Below are 26,433 nucleotides of genomic sequence, written 5' to 3'. Positions count from 1 at the left end.
ATCCATTGCTTTCAGTACATATTAGTCATTTGACCACAGAGAACAATTTATATTACAAGATAGTTTATGACTTGTACGACATGAAGCACGAGAAAGAAATGCTTGTTCTGCACAATAACACATCTGTGTAATTATTAAAAGCAACTGTAATCTGCCAAGAGGAAGCAGCCTCTTAGTTTTGCTAACAAGCTAGAATGCCTTGGTGTCTTTCCGTTTTAGTATTTTAGCTTTGTTAAATGCATTCAACAGAATAAGCTCTTTCAATTCCTTCTACTTTTTGAGACAAACAAGTCTCAACTGCTTTTCTTTTTCAGAAGACTAGTCCAGCTTTATCACAGAAGGAAAAGCTCTTCAAGAAAATTATGCTTCTGCTAAACCATTTCCCAAAGAACAGCTGCTCACAAGTTTCTTTTCTGCTCACAAGCTATCTTCAGAATAAGAAGATACTACAACCTTCTGCCTTAGATCTTGAAGATGTGGGATTCTGCCCTCCAGTGTCTTAACCTCATGCTTCTGTAAATAAGGTTAGTACATTCAGATGCCCACAAAATGCTGGGGAGAAATCAGCAAAGGAAGTGGCACTGGAGTGAGGACATGCAATTTACCCTATAATTTACTACCATGAAAAAAAGAGTAATGTTAATCTCTATATGCGCGTGTATAGAATTATACATAAAATATTGCATTGGTGTAGTACCCCATTACAAGACCCCAGCTAATATAAAACATTATCACTCTGAATCAGTGTCGAAAGGGGAACTTCTCTGAAAGGGAGACCAATAGCATCCAATAATGTAGCTAAGAGTACACTGAAGGAATTTTATTAGTGCTAACAAGTACAAAATCCATGCTTATTAACACATAAAAAACAAACATTATGAAATATATACTAAAGAACCCATCTTTTCTCCAAAAGAGCGCCATATGTAGGAAAGGGTATAGAGTCCATTGGCTTGTACACGACCAGACTGCCTCAACCTAATTTCCTCATACTCAGAACAGTACAGGCAATTCCAAAAATTACTATTTCCAAGTTATATTACATCTCTTGTGTTTAAAAGAAAAACTGTTTGTACCTTTTCGTATATGGTAAAGTCAATCTGTAAGACATGAAAACAAGGTTGGTAAGACAGAATTTTCCTCTCTACATACTAATAAAAAGGGCTAGGGAAAAGCCTGTTTCAATAATTTTTAGCCTTTCATTCCCACTTCTCTCTCCAGAATCTCCCTTAAAAAAGCAACCATTAGCATCTGTGCAGTTAATGGCTCAGTTGCATGCTAGTGTTAAGTAACAGAGGCCATGCCACTGTCAGAGTTCATAGCCAAAGTTATTCTAGTGCTTAAGTAAAAGGAAACTACTTGGAGTATTAAGCCAAACAGCAAACTATAAACTCAAAGCTACTCAAGACAGTCCCATGCATGCAACAGGCCAGCCTGTCGTATTAGTCTTCCTTTCAAGTGCTCACATACTATAGAATCTGTTTCTCCAAGTGGAGCAGAGAAAGTTCCAGAGCAGCCGATCAGCACAGGCGAGCTCTGTAATAAAACTGGCTTTCAAGCAGCAGATTGCTTTTAACACAGCTTGTTTTCTTAAAGCCCTGGTTTTGATTTAGACACAATACAGGTATTGAAGAGAAATATGAGAGAAATTACAGTTCTTGAAATATCCTTAGAGATTTCACTTCTACCTTTAAAGCATGACAAACATCAGAGGTTACTTGTGCTCCTTAGACTATGCATTTTTTTCTTTTTACCCATGGCTGACTAGGCAATAAAACAACAACACAGAGGTGTTTTCAGAAGGATTTGATACAAGCTGTACTTCCAAGACCTTGTCTTTTGGAAAGAAGGAACATGCACATTTACTAACTGTTCCCACCCAACTGGGACTTCTGTAATGGTTCCTAAACTCATTTAAAGTCCCTGAAGATCACTGACTCATTAATGAATTAATTCAGGCATCCTCGCCCTTCAGTTGTTATCCAAGGGACTATGCAGGATGCAACAGACGGGCCTCTTCATACCTGGCCTCAGTCCCACCTGTGCCCTTCATGACTTGTAATAATACTGAGCACAGACAGCCCACAAAGCAGCACTCCCCTGCCTAAGCCTTGGCCAAGCAAATGGGAAAATGCCTTGTGTTTGAGTCAGAACAATGCTCAAGTTCTTTAAAACAAACGCTGCCAAGAGGGTGGGTGGAGGCTGAAGAGCATCCTGAGCAAAGAAAATACTTGTTCTTCAAGCCATACTTTGTATCTGGACACTCCTGAGACTAAACCATGGCCGAAGATAATGTGAAGATGGGAAGGCTGGAACAAAGACGTATGAAGCTGGATTTTTCCCTGTGTCCCAAAGCTAGAATTACAAGCTCTGTAGCTCAGCATTCAAATCAATGACAATATCAGGACTAAAAAACAGAATATTTGCTAGATCTATAGGATAAAATAACTCATTCAATTTTAGAAATTTGTCAGCAAAGCTACCTAGCACACTAACATTTGTAGAGAATGTAAAAACTGCAACACCTGAGAAAATTAGTTTTATGCCTATTTAAATATTCCAAAACCCATATAACTATGTACAACTTGAGCTGGGGATCCCATCAACTAGCTGAACAACCTTTATAGCATTACATCATACAATGAAAAAAGCACAGCAAAATTATCTAGCTGGTTTCATGCAATCCAGCCTGATGAACTTAATTACCCATTTTGCTCAATGAAGTGATCATCAGTGGCATGTGAAGATGCCACTTTCCAGAAATCAATTCATGATCACCACTATCATTCATAAAACCAAAAAAATGCAAATCTTTTGTCTTGCAATTCAAAAACAGCAAGTGAACGAGCAACGAGGGGACATAAGTAGAGAGCTGAAAAAACGCGTACAATTAAGTTTTATTTGGACCAGTTGATTTCATTTCAGCTGACAGCACATGTGTGCATGTAAGCATGATGCAGCACGGGTTCTGCTCCCAGATTCATACTGCTGAGACTGGAGATGAGGCATCCAGCCTATCCATGGCTGCATGGCACAGAGTGGGCTGCAGCCACTGCCCCTTGCTGAAGGCTGCCATCTCGAAGCAGGACTTGGCTCTATGGAGCACTACAGAGAGGCCATCATTTTTGCTGATTGTTTCTTCAGTTTTAAGTCAAACACAATTCTTTTCTGTGTGTGTTAAAGAAAAAAAAAAAAAAAAACCAAATCAAAAACAAAAAACCAAACCTATATGCTTCAGTATATGCTGCAACTACAGTGCAGCCTTAACTGCTCAGAGGAGGCTAGACTTAGTTATGGAATTGATCCGCTGGAGGCTCCTCAACAGCCTGAAGCCTTGATTAGAGAGATTTAAAACAAGAAAAATAAAAAAAAATTGCATTAACAGATATAAAAGACAGTGACAAGACTAAAATTTTTCCAGAATCAGTCAGTAGCTTGAGATTTTATTGACTCCCTCCAACAGCATTCCCTCACAGGCACAGGCTGCATGGCTGGGGAAGGCTGATGCGCTGCGCACTCAGCGTCCTCCTGCCAGCAGCTTCAGAGGCACTGCCTGAGGATGGTCAGGCCTTGCAACTTCCTCATTCTTTTTCAGCCATGAACAAGAATGCAAGCAGGAATGAGTGTTGCTTGGCCACTGGCTTCCTTGAAAATGAAATGCTGAGGGCCCTTCACACAGCTGCTCCCTGGACAATATTGCTGGTTAGTTTGCTAACTAGAATTCTTTGGAGGGACAAAAAGTAAACTGTGAAGTGTTCTCCATTCCAAGCACCTGCAGGCTACACAACAATAGAAAAATGACCTTTGCTAAGCACAGTCCAATTTAATTCTACGAGATGTCACAAGTATCAACCAAAATTCAGCAATGTGCTATTTTTAATATAGAACAAAATCCACAAAATGCTTTCTCCCAGCTGAAGTCAATAAATGCTTTACCTGCAGAAACGAGTCTCTGGAAGAATCAGAAGGGCCCAAAATCCACAAGTTTATCATGCAATTTTTGTGACTGTACACAATACTCCTGAAACTCACAGGGAAATGTGAGACCTCATTTTTCCCAGTCCTACAGGGTTGCATATTCTTCTTGCAACTTTTTCCACTATTCTCACAAGATATGTTCAGCAGCTAAAAACAATTCAGTAGGAATACTTTACTTCAGTAGGTAGCATCATGAAGACTTTCAGTGCTCTACTTAGAGTGTAAAGTCACATACAGTCAAGGTAATATTTGTAGTTTCAAGTGGCAAATAGTCATCCTTAAATCACACAGACAACCAATCTGACTACATGAATTGAAATCCTATCATGTGGGAATTTGGAATTTAGTCATCATTGGACATTGAAATGAGTTAGGGCAGAACACCATCTTTCATAAGACTCTGGCAGATCTGAGCAACAGATTCTACCTTTAAATAGTAACACAGCAGTAGTAACACTTGGCTTGGCTAGTGGTCTTCAATGCTACAAATTCATCTGTTCTTTCCTGCTCTGAGCTTCCTTCAGGCCCTAGTTAACCTTTGCTCATAAAGCATCATGTGTTCCTGAAATGCTTAATGGGAAAGGATTTTGTAGCCAGTCCTTTGTACATCTGAACCTAAGCTGAGGATTATTGAAACTGCATTATAAGGCAGCAGACATGGTCTTAAACAACACACTGCCAATTTTTGTAGCAGAACGTATTTCAATTCAATGTCTTATTGGGATATAAAAGACGATTTATTTTTTTCCTATTTTAGTCTGTGATATTTAGTCTTTGAAATATTCAGTCTATTTTAGCTCCCATTAACACCAGGCATCTGTTAAGCATACATATGTAACAAGCTTCTCTCTGATTTTAAAAAAATACTAGAATAGCAGTGAGAGCAATAATGATTAGACTGTATAGATACTAATAGCCAAAAATCCAAATAGCTAGTAAGAAACCCAGCCATATTTTAACAGATGCTGCACTGACTGATGTTGAGGCACTCTAAGACTCGTTGTTCAACAGCCTACCCAATAAACATCAGTTACCTTGTCTGTCCAGTGGTTTAAGTTCCCAGTGCAGAAGTTAAGGCAGCATCAGTACAAGTGATTCAGCTCTCATATAAGGGTATGAAACGTGATAGAAGCATGCTTGGTCCTATATGACTCTTTACTATTAAGGTGCATTTTGAGTAATATTTAGTTTAAGCATTTTCTGTAAATGACTACCACAAAAAGTTATACTGAAGATCTATATTGCTCTTGGGAGACTAATAACAGGTAACTCTACTACACTTCTGTACAATGGTTGTAGCAATAACTTTTTATTTCATTGAATACAGCACTCTCTGACAATATTGACAAATAGGAATGACTCATTCTTGGCAAAGATACTTCCTTACTCTGTTGCCAGAATAATCTCTCTGATTTGCAGATTTCTTTATTGAAATAAATGACTCCTAATTTGACATGAGACAGCTCACATGACTCCTAAACACTGGACAAACCACTTGCCAAATAATCTCTCACAGGGGTTTCTTTGCTTTCAACCTCAAGTAGCTAAACTGCTTCAATTTCTTACCTTCACATACTTCCACCCCCTCCAAAAAAAAAAGGAAAAAAAAAACACCACCACCACCACCCAAAGACTTTTCTCTGTCCCAAACCACCACAGTGATTTCTCCACCACCCTAAGCTGGATTCCCCAGAATATTCTAGTGGCCAACAGTACATGTCTTAAGAAAATGTTATATGCTGGTGGCAGGTACTGAATCACACAGGAAGGAGCATCTTCCAGAGACTCTCGGCCCCATCAGACTCTCACAAATAACTGATTCTAACACCTTCCTCTGTTGCAGACTCGTTTATCCATTCCTTACGGTTCCAAAAGCACAAAAATCCATGAAAAATAACATATTTGTTGGCAACTGTCTCTGTGACTACAATGCAGAATGAATATGGGAGTCTCAGGGCAGCCTGTAAGGTAGGCTTTCGTATTATTCAACCACTTTCCAATCGATTACAAACTGCTGCTTTACGCTGGCATTTCAGACAGGCTTGGAAGCATCATTGCTTCCAAAACTTGTGAAGTTGGAATGTTGCTGGTTTTACCACAAACACCTGCTCTGGCTTCACAAACAGCAAGTGTAAAATGCCACTTACCTGGCACACACAGGCAGCTCAGGAAGCAGATCTCTAACTCTGCTGCCGCTCTGGGATACTGCACCCTCATCACCTGGCTGCTTCGGTCCAGCCGAAGAAACAACTGTAAATAAAACTGAACTTTGTCTAACTGTTGACCAGCAGAGAGTCAAGTGAAGCCGGACACAGCACCCAATTGCTTTCATGCTGATGGTTTCCTGCATTTTTTATTTTCTAGCCAAGTATATAAAGGTACTTTTAAAAAAGCCCCAGGCAAACTTCTTTTTTCTAGTCAAATAAATACCAATCCCTGAGGTGATCACTAACTTTCAGAAAGTTTTTTTTCTCCCCTAGTTTTAAAAACACACCATTTAGTTCCCTATCAGTTTACCCCACGTACGGATCTTACGTCTTATTAAAGTTTATCTAATAAACATGATACTCTCTTCAATTACTAAAAATAATTTTAATAAGAAAACTCCATAAAAACATCAAGATCGTGTTCCTTTTTAAAATTAAACCACAAGAGTAATTTCCCTAAAGATATATTGTACAATAGATTTATTTTACTAATATTTACTAAACCTATTAACTCTGTCTACTGAACTGTAGAGTTTGTCTGTCAAGCTCCGGATAGAAGTATAAATCCCTTGGGTACTCAGTAATATTAAACCTAATAGAGACATAGCAATTAAGTTTTAATAACTTGAAAAGAAAGTGTAAGTTCAAAAATTTAACTAGCAGTTATTGTTCTTAATTTTTGAACTTGTCCCTCCTTTCTTACATTATTTATAGATAAGTTGGGATACATTACTGCTACAGCATCATAGACATTACCAAACGAGATCTTACAAATCTCTTAAACTATTAATTGGTTTTATTCATCCACATTTTCCCAGACTTCTACAGATTACTAAATTTCACATCAGAAAGGATATGCTCTGCTGACCCTTTTTTCCCCCACTGAGAGCACAGAATTCTTCAAGCCAGACATCTTTGGTCACAATTAGCTGCATAAATGGTCCCCAGTTTTACTGCAGAATTTGATACCTTGTCTTTCTACAAATGGCCATATCTTGTTATTTCAGTGAATTCTATACTTTAACTACAATAGCTGGAATTAACAACAGGCACCAAATCCCTCCATCTTTTGAAAGAAAACTTCCTAGTGATGAGCTTTCCTTGATTCAGAAAATAGACAAAGATTTTAAGACCAGCTTTCTACTAAATGCTCGCCATCATTTTTCAGTCTTTTGGTCCAATTAAGATATCTGATAATAATGCAATTCAACTACTGCTTTGATCCTTTAGTAAATAGCATTTCAAGAGCTAGCTGTCCTAGGGGTTACCTTCTCTTTTCTGGAGTATCAGAACAGATCACGGTTGAATACTGCATACAAGATACACATATTATTCTAATAAGCATGCAAGTGCTTGGGTGTAGACCTACACAAGTATGAACTTCCTACCTAACACCTCTGTTACCTGAGCCAGCCACACAGAGGAATGCTCCAATTCTTCCCTCAGAGATGAATCCTCAGGGAAGGAGTCTTAGTTGAGGTCTTTCAGTGCTATGTGGCTTTACTTAACTGAGAGGAATATGAAAGTAAACTGAGCTAATATCCGGGTTGCTTCCTAAGTTGGAGTTGCTAATGTCTTTACTGTTAACTGAAACAAAAGGTAAAGCAACTCTATACTGAGCAGTTCTCTTAACACGACTGTAAAGGATCCAAAGGCACATGCACTGCACAAACGTGCAGATTGGATGGACTACACAGCCAGGCTTCCACCTGAGATTTTTCTGAAGTTTGTTACATTCAATGCTATGTTGTATCACCCGAAGTATTTCCCACAGAGCCTTTCATCAGAATGTCAGTTCACACCACAACACTAACTACTTCCCTGTATCAGCGAACATCAAGAATATCACTATTAAGTTATCATTAATTATATGAAAACTACAGGTTGCAAAACTCAAGGTAAGAAAAAACAGCAAGAGTGCTTATTAAAAAGCACTGCATCACCAGACAGGCAGTCTTCTTGATAAAGACATGAAGTCTGCAGCACCCAGTAAAGAATTCAGATTAGTTATTTCAGAACCTCTGGGTACAGCCAGGCAGGCACTCAGGTGAATATTCTGAAGCACGTATGCATTCATCCTCTTTCAGTTTTCACATTGTCTCTTTAACATAAAACTCAACCCATGAGTGTACACAGTGAGACTCAAAACTACTCAGCTCATTCCATTTGCAAAATCTCATTTGAAAAACAGCGTTTGGATCTGGGGCATCACTATAAATTGGGAACATAACCAGGAGACCAGAAAAAGAATAAATCAGGCTTATAAGGCAGGCAAAACTAAAAGCTTCACAGGCATTTCACAAAGTTGCTTTCCAAAACCAGCTTCAGAATGGTAAGAGAGCTGCATTACATGAAACTTCAATGTAAAGGGTTAAATAACTGCACACACTGGAAGCATCCTATCTTCTCCATCTCAGCTAACAGAAACCATCAATGATCAACATTTGCAGTGATCAAAAAGAGCGTCAGAGGTTGTCCTATGCTTGTAGCACACATTTTAGCACTTTCACAAAAGCTGCACAAGTATTTACTAGTAGTACTGTCTCAAGAAATCCTTTGAGCAAAGGACTGTTTTATTTGTTCCAAATAATTCCAGGCTTTCTGAAGAATTCCCCCATCAACAGCACTATCCCAGAGTAAAGGCAGTAAGAGATGGTACAGGCTGTAATGCAGAGAGTTGCTGTCCATGACTATCAGTGTGAGAATTAAGCTTAAAACAGGCAATTTTGTTCTAAACAGGGAGGCAGTAGCAGACCGACCAAACTCACCACCAAACAAGTTTCTTGTGAGTCATCACAACTTCGGCATGTAATGCTGGAAGACAACAGGCTTATCATTAAACTCCACATATTTCTTCAGAATTCCCAGTGGCTCAACATCACAGCATGCACCCAACCATTCCTAAGTGCAGACACAGCTTACAGCAGTCCTACTTGCCAAAAGCTCATTTGTCATCTAGTTTATGGACCCTATTATACATTCACAGAATTCTCTTGGAGCAAATCTGCAAGCTGTTGACTTTTTCTTGTCTGCTGATAATTATAAAAGAAAACCTCTGCAATATGTCATATTTATAAATAAATAAATTGGAGGAATGCTTTGTATTCTTTCAGGAGAGTTTACTCAAAATTAAAAATAGATTTCTCCCAGTTAGACAGTATGTTCATGGCAGACTAGTACTACATTCCTCGACAGAGAACATGCAGGCAATCTGTTTTTCCATAAAAAGACAATCACAACACACTATACTTTTTTTTTCCTTTTTCTTTTCCTGAACATTACCAACTGATGTGAAAGCTCTAAGGTTAAACCCTGTTCCCTATTATCTAACCTGCATAAGGCTAACTGGGTCAGTTACACAGAGTATCTTACATTGTTTATCTGAGCTAATAGCAAGGATGGAGGAGAACTGTCTTGACATACGGAAACACTCTGCTTTTTCAAGACCATATTGTTCAGCCAACCAAATCAAAAGTAAACTGCAAAGTTTAAACTTTATGACAGTTCATGTATATGCACAAATTTGAGATTTATGGAAGAGTGAGAAAAGTTAAAAGGTTGAAAAACTACTGATACAGAAATCATGTTCTTAACAGCTAGTTTTGCCCCACAAATAATCTGTCACGAGATGTCTGTAATGCTACATGAAGGAAAACATTACCAAGAAGTTCACGATGTAGAAGAGGGAAACAATTGGGTGGGGGAGGGGGGGTGGAAAATGAAGGAAAGAAGTATTCATGGGATAAGTGCATCTCACTGATGCTGAGGAGGAGGCTTTGTGGAGCTTGAGAAGGGAACTTAAATGACGAAGCAGAAGAAATTATTTTACAACCCTATGTTTTACTCAGGTGAGGCCTGGCATGAAATACAGCCACTCCACCAACAAGCAGAATACAACACCATCACTAAATTTAGAAATTCACCATCTGCTTTTATCATGGCAGGGTAGAAGGGAAAGCATGGTAGAACTGAGTAGATGCTTTTCATGAAATCTGATCCTCTGCCTAAATTAGTCTATTTCAAAGTTGGAAGAGAAAAGGACTAAGGACTACCCAGTGGGAGCAGAAAACCCAAATTTGCAAGGATGAAAGAAGTAAGAGCAACTCCAAGCTTGTGAAGTAAACTTTCTCAGCCCTTACTCCGTACCCATTCTCTTGTGTCCTTGTCCTGCTAGCACAAAGGACCAGAGCATGCGACAGGCATGCACACTGCTGCAACCCAGCACAATGGAAGCTTCAGAGGACATCTGAATCACCCCAGCTTTGAACAACACTCCTGGTCCCAGAACTTTCTAAAATAGGCAACAACAAAAACAACAAAAATTTCCCAGCATTAAGTTCAGACATTTCAGAATGGAAATTTTAGGCCTGCTTAGGAGACTGACTAAGATAATTATAAGATTTGGCAAGAACCTGTAAAATCTGGCACTCTGTCATTTCTGGCACTATTTGTAAAATCACTTGCCACTGGATAATGTAACTGCTGAAACACTTCAAGTCAGTGGCAGCTATTCCATCAGGACTGACTGAGGCATTCTCCTTACAAAACATTGTCTCATAGAGCAGTGTAATACTGCTAACAGTGAAGTGGAGGTTTCAGACAGGGTACAAAAGCTAGTGATTTCCAGATAACCTGCTATGACAGCGCTGTATTATGTTTAGATAAATAATGAACATGACTCAAGTGACATAGAATGAAAACATAAAACTACTCAAGAAAAACAGATGCAAAATATCCAAATCCAGTTTTGTCTCAAAACTATCTTACCACCTAACTTCTAACCAATTAGCTTCTCTAACAAATTGCTTTCTAAATATAAAGCGGAGGGAAAATGACTCTATACATCTCTGCTTCAGGTAAGCATCAACTGTACTTCCTCATGGCAAAAGCAGGTGAAAAATCTACACACTTCAAACAGATTTTTCTCATCAGTTCTACTGAGTGTATGAGTTTAAAAGGCAGAAGGCACACAACTATTAACTTCACACAGATGGAGAATTCTTTAACTCTAGTTCTGACACAGACCAATAAGCTAGCAAAATTCAGTGAGCCATTTCTCTGGTATGACCCAAATGTTAAAAAACTTTCCTTAATTATCATGTGAGGAAAATTTACTCCTTCCTATGATGGATGAACAAGCCATAAGAAGTAATCAAGTCTCAGCTACAAGAATGATGCTCTAATTCTTTAAAAAGTGAAACTAATCTTCGGGAAACGGTTTAACAAAGTAGTAAATCAGTATTACGTGAGCCATAAAAATAAGACCACAGATGCCTATATAACTAAATTTGCTTCCTGAAAATGCAATCTAGTCATAGCCTAATTCTTATCCCAAAGCAAGTTGTCTGCTACCCTCATTAAATTAACAGTGCAGGTGAATCAATCTCATTGCTTTAAACTAGCCCCAAAAGAGAAAACTGCTTATGTAAAAAATAGAAGGAAAAAAAAAAAAAGAAAAAAAAGATTCCAGCCTCCGCAAAACACTACAGACCATAAATTTACATAAATAAGGCCTCTCTCCTGTTCAATGAAAGCAAAAGATCAGATATGAAAATAAGTATCCTGAGAAAAGAAAGGGCTATTTAGTTCTTACCCTTCAATACAAAAGTCCAACCTGAATTGTTTATACAGATGTGTAATATTAACCATGTCAATCAAGAGGATCACTATTCATAACTCATTTACCTACAAATCAGGCATTCACTTCGCCTTGTTCACCTAAAACCATCATCACGCTTTATTGTAAGCAGGAAAAGCATTTCAGGGGTAGTTTCTCATTTAACAAAACCCTGTGTTCACCTCATTATGCATTCTTAAGTTTCCATTATTTCTCTGTATTTGTTAGGAAGATGTTAGTATGGTGCAGAAAATCCTGTCTTTCAAGCCAATGGATACTTGCTTCACTGTCCAACTGAAGCCATTATTGTATTTGTTACACAACTGAGAACAGATATGGGTAACACTCAAGGACTGAGAGATAACCCTTCACACATGTGAACATCATCAATAGTTTTAAGGGGAAAAGCATTCTATGTCATTTTCCTCAAACATATGAGAAATCTTACAAAAGAGACATCATATTTTAAATGGAATTCCGTCAACACTTTTCCTTTCTGCTTCTCTGTAATATGAGCTACTGTGTCCTACAGCACGGACAAGACATTACATGGATGAATCCCCAGCTGCTAAAATACCTGCAGCCTAAAGCTAAAGCTGGAAGGTCTTTTCTGGGTCTTGTCAAATATGATCACTGTTGGAGACGAAGACAAGAAGGGAAAAGTAATTTAGAAAAGCTTTTTTCAAAGACAGAAAGAGAGAGAAAAAACGATAGACAATATCAGACACACTACCCCCTCCTATTCCCCCAGAATTTCAGCTGTGGAACAGTTATTTAGAAGCCTGGATTCTGGATTCCTAAAGGTACATTCTTGCAATCTTTATGATACAAGCACCCCCATTGCATGCAAACAAACTATTACAGTGCAAGAAAATACTAACAGGGAAAAAAAAAACAAAAAAAAAACACCACTACTGATAAGGGAAAACAGTCGTTAATGAATGCTAAAACAGGAAAGCATGATAAAATAAAAATAACAGCCCAACTCGTTCAGCACTCACAGCTCAAGCTTATTAGTATTATTTCCTGAGAAAATAGTAATCTAGCACTGAGGTTACACAGCCCTGTGTGTACTTAGACCTACAAGTCCAAGTGACATTTGTATGCCATAATTTGTAGTTCTACACAGTAAATTCAAATTAAAGCAGGTTTTTAAATGAGAAGCTATATATTTTCCATATCCACTTTTGGCACAGTGAAAAATTCTATTTATTTTGCAAAAGCAAAGCAGGAAAACAACCTTTTTTATTCAGTACTTCTGGAAATTTATCTGATTACTGGGCACTTGCATAACTACTTACTAGCATGAGCTCTAGCTTGTACAAGAAATGAGCTATAAAAAATAACTTGGTACAACCGAGGAATTAATTCTTTCCTAACTAGACTCCTTTGCAAATTCCCAGCATTATGCTTTATGGTTGATTACAGTTCCAAGCTGACTGGTAACTGGAGAGCTTAAAGACTGCACAGGGGCACCCCAAGCGTCTACTTGAAGGAGAGCTGATGGTTGGCTAAAAACGATCTTGCTGACATTGATCAGTTTTCTGGAATGCTGACTTATCTGAAAGCATTTAGGCAGATGATAGCAGAAGATGGAAAAAAAGTATCTTGATTTCCTCTCTAGCACAAAAGGTAATCCTCATCGTATCTACACTAACAGGGAACACCAAATAACACTGTAAAGGTGCTTGGTTGTGTATTGTTTTTGTTATTGGTTTGGGGTTTGGTTTTTTTTTTTTTGTTTTGTTTTGTTTTGTTTTTTTGTGGCGTAGTTTTAAACTATATATATATATATTTATATATGTATAAAATACCATGGTAGCACAAACAGAATTTTTTCTATTCTTGTTTAATAGCTCATCCTAATGATGAAGTATGCAAAAGATTCAGCTGAGCAAGCACAGAACGAAGGAGGCCAGCATCTGTTTCTATTCTTATTCCTCCTTCAGGCAGATTACTATCACAGACACCAGCACGGAGTACCTTCGTGCACAGAAGCATCAGTTTGTGGTTACATCACAACACATTACACATCTATACAGTAACTGCCGTTAATTCTGAGACAAGGCACACAAATTCTGCAGGACAAATGCTGCCACACAGCTCCATTTCTATTAACAGAATTACTGTACAGCAAAATACTACGCATAGGTTCAGAATCATTCCTTCTAGTTTTGTCCTTCCACTACTATTATATACAACTCAGTGAGATAGTTTGCAGCTCTTTTTTTCTACTGCATTGAAAGAAAAACACCAGCATCACAATTTACCATCTGTAATATCCAGGATTCATCCCAAGCTTTCCAGGGCCTGCTAGGTCATCTGATTTCCCTTTCTTGGCTTTCCCTCCCACAGCTTTCACAATTCAACATCAGTGACATGCCAACAAAAAACTTCTGTCCAGGTTAAGAGTGCAAAAGATGACTTAATGGCATTTCCAATTTAATTAAGCAGAAACTGAATCCAAGAATCACACTCAACTTAAACCCAGTGCTCAAAATATTTTCACTTGAAGAAGCTTTATTATGAAAGGGAAAGAAAAATCAAGTGCACATATGTATGCATGTAGTTAGGTCTACAAGGGATAAACATTTGCAGATCATTATGCTAAGTTTCTCGAATTCAGTTGAATCAAGCTAGGGATTAGTCTTTTCTATTCCCAGTAGTTCTCTAAAGAGAACAGAAATGATTGATTTTTCCCTCAACTGCAAGATTTAGAAAAAATTTTAGCTCTCAAAAACAACCCAAGACAGTTGTTCGATCACATCTCACCTGCTGCTGCATGCCAAGGAGCAGAAGGAAGGGGCTGAAGTCACACAAGGGGAAAGGGCATCAATATTTAAAGGCTCTAAGCTCAACTTGGATCCTGTAAAAATTCATTTTTAGCCTTAATGGATTTCAGAGGCAGAATATATTAAATATAATGCTGTAGGATTTCAGTGTGAGAAACTTCTGTTGATACATTTTAGGCTAAGTTGAACAGTAGTAATAATCTGCTACAGGTGCAATATGCCATTATTAACTGCAGAGATCCAACCTTAAAAAATAAGCAGTAATGAACTGAATAAAACTACTGTAGAATTAAAAGAACCAGTGATAGTAATTAACAAAGCACATAAGGGTTTTACATATGGCTTGCTTTCGCAAAGTTTAGTTCTACATTAAAAATAGCTATAAAAGTGCTTGATCATGAGAGAAATACAGAGCCACTCTGGTTTAAATTTAAAGCTGATGCCACAGAAAGCATTTTGGAAGCACCAATTCAGAACTTCACAAGTTTGTACTCCTGTTTCAGAAAGAAGAAAGTTATCTTAGCTGAAGTGCCTTCAATATTAGATATGTGCTCATGATACACCGTGTAATCACCAATTTTCTTCACTTAAAAGAACAGCAGATATCTATCATGAACTTTTTGCTCATCTGACACATCATGTATTTCTGTTTCTCATTTTTCTTTTATGCTCTGAGCATAAAAAATTCCATTAGTTCTGATAAAGTAACTTCCATTAGTTTTGGTGTTTACTGAAAAATTTCTAATACTGTTGTCTTAAATGTAAGTTTGTATCAGATGAGAGGCCAAGAGAAGACAGAACAAGCAATGGTCATTTTCCACAACCAATTTTTAATGTGTCTAGCAAGAACTTGAATAAAGTAACAGTAGACAACATTCTACCTGCTGCTTTTGCTCAAACCTGTCCACTTACTAGTGGCAGAATCCTATTCTGCATTATTCACCAATGTATCAACCGTGGTTCTTTTTTACAGGCTATTTCAAGTATAAAATCTGTACTTAATGCTGACATGGTCCAAGAATACTGATGCATGGTACATCTGAAGTAAATTCAACTTTGCACAAGAGATGCTGTTTAACAGCTATCACTTTCCAACCTCAAATCACTCAAAGAGCAGTCATGACCCCTTCCTTAGAACCTCTGCCAACAACATGCTCAGCTGAGATTAAGTTTGTCATCTCCAGTTCCAACTTATCTAAAGTTACAGGACCAGAAGAGAGATTTTCATTTTTATAATCACAAACTTGAGGTGATGACTACATAGTATGACAACACAAATTAAAATAATTATAAAAAAAAAAAAAAAAAAAAAAAAAAAAAAAAGAAAAAAAAAGATACCCAGCTTTTCTTTTTAGAACTGTTCTAAGTTTTAGATCTCTTTTTTGGCTCATGCAGGGGGAAGCCAGAAGATACCAACTAAGAATAAAAGTTGTGAAAAGCAGTGTGCTATGCACAGATGGAACCCTTCTATTGTTTCTTCCCATTCTCCCACCACCACACGATGTGCATGAGAGGCCCCACCACATTAGTTTACCAAGCTTTTAGCACTCATTTCTGCAAAGTATCTTCAGTGCACTGCAAACGAGAGCCTTTAAGTGTGCAGCAATACCAGAGGCCAAAATCAGAGTATAAGGCACTCAGTTCAACAGGAGCCGTCAGCAATACTGCAATTCCAACTTAAAAAAAAAAGCGGGAGCCACTGCTGTGCTCTGGTAATCCAGAGAACTCCTCATTTAGAGAAGTTCTCACAATTGGAGGTGGCAGGTGGGAAAAGAGGATCAGAGTGGTTTTCCTGTTTTACTTGGGTATTCTAAAGCATGTTAGCTGACTGTACTTTTTTTTCTGTGTTGGCAGAGGCCAAGCAAAAAGGAAGGAAGGAGGGTTTTCATTTTGTCCCAATCCATCCTTGATTAGGGCTTATCACTCTAGCACATCCCTAAGGTGAGCCAGATGGTAAGATGCATACAAAGGGGCCCATATTACTGACACTGTCATCTTTGACCTCCCACACTTTGAGTAAGCAAACAGTTCATAACATTTATTTGAGGAGCTACTTAGTCTTAACAGCCAGTATTCCATACAGTGCCATCCCAGCACACCTGAAATACAAAAGTGGAGCTTTCAGATCTCTTTACATAGGCTGCACATCTCCTCCTATACAACGTGCTTTCCTATATTGAGAGAGTAGGAAACCTCAATAATATTTTCATACATGTGACATACATTTTTCACATGTGACCAAGAACTGCCCTACAATTCTGGACTCTGTCTGTCAATATAACTTTGCTTTCGGTGGATTCATATCTGAGTCATTAGGCATCTGCCCACACTTCAACACAGGCATTTGTAACAACTTCAATAAGAAGACAGATTATCACTGAAAATTAACAGTTTTTTAAAATACTTTCTCATTCACCTAATCCCCATCACAGAGCCTAATTTGGCCTCAAAACTTCCCAGACTGTTCAACTCTTTAAGCTTCTCAGTTTATTACCCTACGTCTATTTTTTTCCCCTAAAACTGTACCTCTTTCCTCTTTTGTACTACAACTGTAGGAAGCTGCTTCCTATTAAAATTAGAGCAGTATTAAAACCTACATACTAACTTTTTCTGTATCACTACAAAAAGTATGCAGTTCTTTATTCAGTTATCCAGTCTTTTGCATTCCCAATTCTCAAGAAGTTACCATAATTTCCCAAAACAGGGCTGCTACATTTATTAATAAGAAAGTTTAATGTTTATGAAAGGAACTGCTGCATTCTGTAGCTCTTGCTTCTTTTTCCAGTTTGCTTTCCTTTCTAGTAGCCAGGTCTGCTTTTGCAGGTCTTTGCTAGGAAAGGAACAGTAAAGACAGATTCCTTGTTACAAGTAGTTTGGCATTTAGTGAATATATTGAGGAGGAGATTATCAACTAAAGCTGTCAGGCAGGCAGCTGATCATCTGGAGGAGACTCAAAAGGAGAGCATGGACACTGTCAGCATGCCTTGTCCCTACGCCATGTATCCAACCCATGGGTGAGCAGACCACAGTCAAGAGCTATGGTCACACAACGAGCTCTCACTAAAGCAGCACTCTGAACACATCGCTGGATCTACTGAATCAAACAGCTGCTACAAGCCTCCGATTTCTCATGCTTGTAGACAAGAATGAAAGGCTTGCCTAAACAGCAGAAAGATCTAATGGGACGTCAAGGGCATAGATAAAATTAGCTATAACTCCTACTTTCTTAAAGCCACAGAAAACAAACCAAATTTTAGAAATAATACATAGAAGACTTTTTGGAGTCTAAAATAATTGTATAAAAATATTTGTCAGTGTATTCATTCATATAGCTACATGATTTGCACAACAATGAGTCTACACCTCTGTTGTGAACAAGACAAGAGTGCAGTCACCACAATTAACCAGAGCTTGTTCCACATAGGTCAGGGCCAAGCTGCCCCTGATGTTACAGATGGGAAAGATTGGAAAAAAAAGGAGACTGAAGCATGGATTTCTTGTTTCTCACTGCCTAATTCCAGGCTTTCCTCTTGAAAAATACAAATTCACTTTTGCCGATGTTGAATGCCCTTGGATCCATTTACCTGAACTACAGTTTAAAGGAACCTCCCAGGATGGAAGCCTTCTCCATTATAGCATACACAACAAGCAACTTTTGTTATTCAGACTGCGCTCTCGTGGTCCCTTTAGCCAGTTTACCTGAAGTCAGCACTTAGAAGCAAGTGCTGAAGCTATTAGATACTACTCAGCACCTTCTGCAATATATTCACAAACAGAAATCTGTCTGCAATTCTATCACTGTATACAAAACAAGAAGTAAAAAAAGTTAGCGTGGCTTGATGATCATCTTGTCCAACTTCTAGATATTTCTAAATATTAAGCAACATTGCTCCATTTTTCTTCTCTTACCCAGTAAGAACCTCTGTCTTCATACTGCACGCCTTTCTTTAGGAATCACAAATCTTTATGCAACTCTGATGATTTCTAAATAGGCACCACAGGAGTCACACTGATTCCTTTTGGAAATTTTCAAGGAACTAGTTTAAACTTAGATTGAAATACAGGTCTTACTTCAAGGGTCAAAAAACTTAAACCATGTTTTAACTCAGTTTTAGAAAGTATAAGAAACTCAAAAACCAAGCACAATCATTTTCCTTCTTCTGGTGGTGAGTTCCCAGTACATTTAGAATAAAGAATCCAAGTTTTCTTCTTCTTATGATCGTAGCCCACTAATCTGGCTGTCTAATGAAAAAAATACCACCAGATGTTCATTTTCTATTGAGGTTCTGCATCATTCTTTGGGTTAAAAGGTCCAGAATGCTCATCAGAAGCAGAGTATTTTGATCCCACAGGAAAGGAACAGTTCCCTTAAAGAGGGGCCATACAGAAGTGGAAAAGTGGGATGTTTGTCTGAGCAGATGGGAGTCTTCAGCAAGATATTTGATTGAAACCAAATGTACATAACTCCCATCTAGGCACATCTAATGTAATAATAATTTAGAAAAGAAAAGCAGTTTCTTCATCCAAGTAGAATTATTTAAACAACTTTAACTATGCAGAAACACAGAAGACAGTTAATTTCTGCTGCAGAAGTAACAGTCTACATTGCTCAAACTCAGCAAGAGACGTCTTCCACCAGGGTGCATTATGCTGCATGGAAACTAGTAATGCAGCCTTTCTTCCCCTGGAGGCAGTCTTTCTCCCCTTGGACAACTCCTTCAACTCTTGAGATCTGGTGAGTTAAAACACTACAGCATAAGAGGCCACAAACGCATTCAGAAAACTTGAGTCTGAGCTGAAAGTGCTATCACAAGGCTACTGTTAACTAAATCATGTAGATGCAGCTAGGAAAACGCTGCTTCTCAGCTGTTTTTTTCTGCCACCAGAGTTGCAGATATCCATTAACTCCTTTGGTATGTGGAGATACAAGCTCTGCATCACTCACTGTGTCAGGCAGGATGAACTATAAATGCTAAACGCAAGTATCAGATTTTATTTAACATAGATCTTTTGTCATGTCCTACAAATACCTTTAGTAGCAATCTGATATTCAAGTGATATCAAGTGCTGACAGCGACACTGAAACAATCTGCTCCAGAAGATAAAGTGTATTATTTTAACTATCTGAACTCTATTTATTTGTTTATGAAACATACCTGAGGAACACGGCTATCACTTGTTAATCTAATTTTCAGGTCTCAGAAGCTACACTCAGGTGAGCTCACAAGATAGTTTACAAAGACATAGGTTTGGTTGCAGCCATTACAAGCAATACTGAAGATAGCTTCTTGCACCGAAATTGCTTTGGTTTTATTTCAAAACTTTTTTCCCTTCTTCAGACACCTTACTCCTATACGCACAGCAGAGCCTTACCACATTCCTGAAGGCATACTGCAGGTTTCACCAGTTTACAGTAAAATCAAACCCATGGATTTAATCAGTTCCTTGTTCTGAGACTTTAGTTTGATTTGTACAGCTTGTGATCAGAGACTACAGAAGCTCATTTTGTACAACATATCCTTTTTCGCATGCTTGATACGTGATCATTAGTGGCCTCCTAAAATGAGTTGTTAAATCCTGCTACCCCTAAAGCCAAGTGAAAGGAATCAAAATAAGAAAGCCCATCAACTTTCCGTTTTCTGAGTAATACTTCATTTGGTCAAGAGTTACACTGGAATTTACTTAGTTACTTACATCCAGGGAATCTTCATTGACCAGGATGAGAGACATGCTCTGTGAAATGAGTCTGCAAGAGTACCCTGCAAGAGGAATGAAACAAGAATTAGATTTTTAGAGAAGTATTACAGTTCAGCTCAATCTTAAAAGGAAGTTCTATGTGTCAGATTGGGATTTACATCTGAGCAGCAACTCCCATCAGGCAGGGCTACTGGAAGGTTAAGGCCACACTCCAACTTGACAAGTTTATTGGCAATGGAGACTCCATTTTATCTGCAATTCCAAATACACCACTTAACCAAAGAAAATACAATATTCATTAGAGATATGCTATATCTCTACAGTAAAAATAATCATTCCTATACATAAACTTCATTTATCCTTATGAAAACTGAATGACCTTCAGCACATTACAGGAATGGATCTGAAGTCAGCTGCAGCTACATCGTACAGCTGGAAGCACACACACTGCATCAGCACACATCACTGCATCACACTCCACTTAGCCTCAGCACGTCTGTGGGGTTTTAGTGTGGAAGGTGGTCCTGAGTTTCACCAAAAAACACAGTTCAGGTGTTCAGGGGTGAGCCCCACCAGCTCCTGTAGGCATCAAGAATCACAAGAATCACAAGAATCACAAGGTTGGAAACGACCTATAAGATCATCCAGTCCAACCGTCTCCTCATCACCATTGCCACCACAAGCACTAAACCACATCACGCAGCATGTCATCCAGGCGCCTCTTGAACACTGCCAGGGACGGCGACTCCACCACCTCCCTGGGCAGCCATTCCAGTGCCTGACTACTCTCTGAGAGAAGAAGTTCTTCCTTATGTCCAACCTGAACCTCCTCTGATACAACTTGCAGCCATTGCCCCGTGTCCTGCTCGTTGCCTGGGAGAAGAGGTCAGATCCCTCTTCACCACAGCCTCCCTTCAGGAGGTTGTAGAGTGCAATGAGGTCTCCCCTGAGCCTCCTCTTCTCCAGACTAAACAATCCCAGCTCCCTCAGCTGCTCCTCATAAGGTTTGTGCTCCAGAACCCTCACCAGTTTCGTTGCCCTTCTCTGGACACGCTCCAGGACCTCAACATCTTTCCTGTAGTGAGGGGCCCAAAACTGAACACAATACTCGAGGTGTGGCCTCACCAGTGCTGAGTACAGGGGGATGATCACCTTCCTGCTCCTGCTGGCCACACTATTTCTGATGCAGGCCAGGATGCCGTTGGCCCTCTTGGCCACCTGAGCACACTGTTGGCTCATGTTCAGCCGAGCATCAACCAACACCCCCAGGTCCTTCTCTTCTTCACACTCATCCAGCCACTCATCCCCAAGCCTGTAACGCTGCAAGGGGTTGTTATGGCCAAAATGGAGTACCCGACACTTGGCCTTGTTGAACCTCATCCCATTCACCTCAGCCCAGTGGTTCAGCCTGTCTAAATTCCTCTGAAGGGCCTCCCTACCCTCAGGCAGATCAACACCACCTCCCAACTTGGTATCATCTGCAAACTTGCTGAGGGTAGAAATCAAGAAATCGTACTAGACTGTTCTTCACGTGGGACTGGGAAGCCAACAAACAGCACATCATCACAGTGCAGAGCAATGCACAGAATGCAGTTTAACACATTCAGCAGGACACCATGATTCAAATTAAAAAAAAAAAATACTGAAAGTAGAAAAAACCCTTATTTTTGTAAGAGCTAAAGATTGCAGCACTGCTTAATAACACTGACCCAGTAGTTCTTCCATCATGTGACTGTCACTGAGATGATGAGCCATCCAGGGTATACATACATGGAACTAACAGAATAAACAGTGTAATTCCATCACTGTTAATGAGAAGAAGCAAATCAAAAGTTGCAGACTGATTCTACTGCATTCTCAAAGCACATGAGTGTTCTCTTCCAAATGGCACTGTCATGTGGCTTCATAAAGCACAGGTCTATTTATCTATTGAAACATTAACCATATGCCTCATTGCTGAGCTAAGTCACGCAAGAAAAGAAAATATAATCAAACTGTTTTGCAGTTCTACCATACTTTTGCAACAAAATGAATCACAGAAAGTTCAAGAAATAATGGTTGTGAAATGAGGCCTACAAAAGGGTTGTGGGATTTTTTTTTCTTGTACATTTACATTTCTTATATGAAGGACTATACTACTACAACATAAGAGTAATGTTTCCAAGGGGAACCACTGCAAGTAGAACCACAGTCAGTATAAAAAGATTAAGACTCTCTTTGTATCTCCCATTAGCAAGAGAAAACTGAGGCATGGATTTGTTTTCTATGAGATTTTTGGTTCGAATGGAAGGCCATACAGACTCGTGAATTGCAATGCAAATCATTTCTTCAGGCTACAGTATTTTTGTAACTGGGCTAGTTTTCTAGGTATAATCCAGGGCTGACATGTCTGCATCAATGACTTCTGTCAAGAAAATCCCTCATCTTTCTTTGTAAAAGGCATAATTGCATCATACGGTCACCTTCAGACACTACATATGATTACCTGCAGAAGTTCTGTTTCTATTCCATTTTCACAGCTGTGTAGTATAAGAGTATCAGATGCAGTCTTACAGAAACGTTATCATCTTAACTGTATTAAGGTTTACTTTTTGCTTTACAGAAAGATAGAGAACGGCATGGAAACCGTTGGGAAAGAGGTGAAATATATGCCAGTAAGATGCAACCTGCAACACGAAAGCTCTGCAGACAGCCTACGGCGGTGAAATTGTCTTCTAGGGAGTAGCACAGAATTGAGAAAGGAAGCCACAACAGGTACAGACAAAACACTGATGTGAGAAGTCAGTTCAGAGTTTGCCATTTTTGAGAGTTAGTCCCAGGCTGAAGAACTACTTCCTTATTTTTACTGGGGAGAAAAAGAGGATATTACAAACTTAATAATTTCCCTCCATGCCAGGGTTATTCTTTCCCCAGAGAACAGCAATAACCTCACGCAGCAGGCTGTTACAAATTCAGTATAACTAATTCAAATGCATTTTCTAGGAGCATTTGATTGGAATAGCAGCTGCAACAGCACGCTGCAGTTTCTAAACTGCTGCTCATTGCTTCATTTTAAGTTTTTCAAATCTAGCAAGATGCCATTTGACAACTGGAGCTAGAGAAAAAACTCTGGAAAATGCTAACTTGGTCTGACTTGGAAGTCACAGAGTCAGAAGAGACCATTTTGTGCATTGTCATCACATTAAACAGGAGTGAGATCAAGCTTAGAATAGGAGGGTGTAAGTTATGCCTAATGTTTTACAGGAGATCTATGCATAATGCACAAGTTTAGGACTATGAAGATGTTAAAGTCTAGCATTAATATAAACCAAAATCTGGAAATCATAAAGTTACATGGGAATTTTGTAGTTCTATTTTATATAGGAAGTTTCATAATAGTTATTTCTGGCAGAAATAACAAGACAAACAAAAACAGGCTCTCTGAGATCAGGGCATATTTTTGTCAATGCTTTTGACTTGATCAACTGCTGGCTCAAAGCCAGATATAAAATGTCAATCGACACTTGTGAATTGCTGTCTGGGTCTTAAACTTGAAAGTTTAACTAAAAGCCCATGGAGCAGATGAATCAAGTGCTTCTGGGACTCGTTTCCCTTCAAGTATCCTGGGAGAAAGACTGCTTGAACTAGAGTTCAAGATCATAGCCCACAGGCACACTCACACTGCAGGCATACAGAATACATCTGAGGCAAGAACACTTATCTTCCGTGTTTACAGAGGGCACGTATGCCCTGCTCCAGCTTCGCTGTGGGACACAGACAAGCTCACTGGCATTGCTTCAATTTCTCCAACTGAAAAAATGACAGAAGTATTCCAGGAGAGGCCTGAGGAAAGTAAGGAAAACAGAAAGCAGCTGCACACATAGATGTGGCTTCATGACTTTCAGGTTGCATGCTCACTATGATGTGAAGATACAGAGTCAAGGTAAATGAAATGAAGGCATGCAGAGGCATTGTGGGTAACTCCCAGCTTATGGCTACTGAAAAGATTTTAGGGCCTTTCATAAGTGCAACTAGTTTAGCACAAGTTATTGGCTAGAATGCATCAGTTCAGATTTCCTGGGAGCCTACCAGGATGGTGCTAAGCACAAGTCTGTCACAGATTTCAGAGTAACAGTTACTGAAAGGCAAAGGAAATTCAGATTCTGCAGATTGCTTTAAGAGAATTATGTTGCCAGAAGAACACTGCCAAGCTTTCTACAGCTCTTTGCAGAGACTGGCTAATGACAGCTTCAGCAGCTAAAAACAGAAAGCAGACTGTATGTCATGCTTGAAGACATTTCTGAAACCAGAACTCCTATTTCCTATACTAAGTTGTAATGTCTGATCATTATTGAAACCCATCATAAACACACTCATTCTGCAAAACTGGCACACAGCTGAGTGGAAGGCATGCAACCACCCCACAGCAAGGTGAAGCATTACTCTAATAAAAAGGTCAATAATACAATTAAAAGACAACAGTCAAACAAGCAAACTCAGGACCAAAGAATCAAGAGCAAACTGAAACAAAGTATTTCATCTCCTTAGGGTGGCTGCCAAGAGTTGAAGATGACCTAAGTGCATAAACATACCCATAGTGTAAGCAAGAGACTGTAAGCATCATTGCCACGCACCATGAGGAACTGAAAATTGTTCTACTCCCAAGATTGCATACAATACCTGAAATGTAACTGTACATGTGGATTGGGTCTTAAATTACAAAAAAGCATTCCGTAAGCTAAGATCATAGAATCAGCAAAGTTGGAATACATTAGTAAGTTTGAGACATAAGAATACCCTTCTTGTGCCTTGACAAACAATCTGTATTAAACTATCCATATATTCAATAGCAACAGCATTCTATCAAGACTACAATTACGATATACTTGACTAGAAGATGCACCAAAGTGACAGCATGAGTAGTTAGTTATTCAAGTATCCACCTACTTTTACCAACAAATCTTGCTATAAGTTGTAAATTATACCCATTTTTCTCCCTCATATCCCTAACTGTACTGAAATCAAGTGAAGGCAGTCCATAAGAATGACTAACTGTGAAATAAATTGAGATATAATGCACAGTAATACTAAAACATTATAGACTGACTGAGTCCTCTACTTTCAGTAAAAAGAAATATCTTCTTCTCACAAAAACTGCAGTTAGCCAAAAGCTAAATCTTTTGTGCATTAAAAGAAGCTGCATATCATAGTATGCCTTGGGCTGGAAGGGATCCCAAGGATTATCAAGTTCCAACCCCCCTGTCACAGACAGATCCACCAACCTCCAGATCTGGTACTAGACCAGGTTGTCCAGGGCCCCATCCAACCTGGTTTTGAACACCTCCAGGGACAGAGCATCTACAACTTCTCTGGGTAGCCTGTTCCAGCACCTCATCACTCTCTCTGTAAACAGCTTCCCTTGACACGCAACCTCCCTCCCCCCTTGTGCTTAAAACCATTCCTCCTTGTCCTATCACTATCTACCCGAGTAGAAAGTTGATTCCCCTCCTCTTTATAATTCCCTTTTAAATACTGGAAAGCTGCAGAGGTCTTTTCATAGCCTTCTCTTCTCCAGGCTGAACAAGCCCAGCTTCCTCAGCCTGTCTTCACAGGGGAAGTGCTCCAGTCCTCTGATCATCTTTGTGGCTCTCCTCTGAACCCTCTCCAGCAACTCCACATAGCCTGACATTCAGTGCAAAACTTTCATTTCAGAATTCCAAATTCTCCAAATGAAAGGCTTCCACAAGCCTATCAGCTACCAAGGAGCCAGTCTATGAGTACAAATCAGGCCTGTTTTTGTTTTAAGAACCCACACATCACATCTACTGTCTAACCTGCCACACCTCAGACAAACGTTATGTAACCAAAAAGAATACCTATGTTGAGAGCTGTTTCCTGCTTGTCCCCTGTCAGAATCCATATCTTAATTTCTGCCTTCATTAGTGTGGCTATCGTTTCAGGAACACCTGCTTGCAGTCGGTCTTCAATGGCTGTGGCTCCAAGAAGCAGTAAATCCTGAAAGAAAGAATTTGAAGGATTGGTTTCTTAGGATGAATCTCTGTTTGAAATACTCTAAAAACAGGGAATTAAAAACATGTTGTGCCTCATTGCTAATACAGCTTTTTGACAAGCAGTACATACTCCAGGAGGTTTTTGGTGTGCC

The 26,433-nt window shown here is 39.1% G+C and overlaps 1 protein-coding gene across 2 annotated transcripts in view; it reads right to left on the bottom strand.

The window, feature by feature from the left end:
* The window catches only part of ATP8A2 (ATPase phospholipid transporting 8A2), a 281,480-nt gene that overhangs the window by 204,876 nt on the left and 50,171 nt on the right, over window positions 1-26,433 (bottom strand). For both annotated transcript variants that reach the window (XM_042839218.1, XM_042839220.1), the window contains exons 23-24: window positions 26,147-26,285; window positions 20,289-20,353 (exon numbers count right to left, since the gene is read on the bottom strand). In XM_042839218.1, the coding sequence (XP_042695152.1) occupies window positions 20,289-20,353; window positions 26,147-26,285 (204 nt within the window). The remainder of the gene's footprint in view (window positions 1-20,288; window positions 20,354-26,146; window positions 26,286-26,433) is intronic.

The sequence above is a fragment of the Centrocercus urophasianus genome, unplaced genomic scaffold (genome assembly GCF_019232065.1).
Source record: "Centrocercus urophasianus isolate 14NV4802_14NV808 unplaced genomic scaffold, USGS_Curo_1.0 seq_9, whole genome shotgun sequence".
Lineage (NCBI taxonomy): Eukaryota > Metazoa > Chordata > Aves > Galliformes > Phasianidae > Centrocercus > Centrocercus urophasianus.
This window is presented reverse-complemented; position numbering and strand designations above follow the sequence as displayed.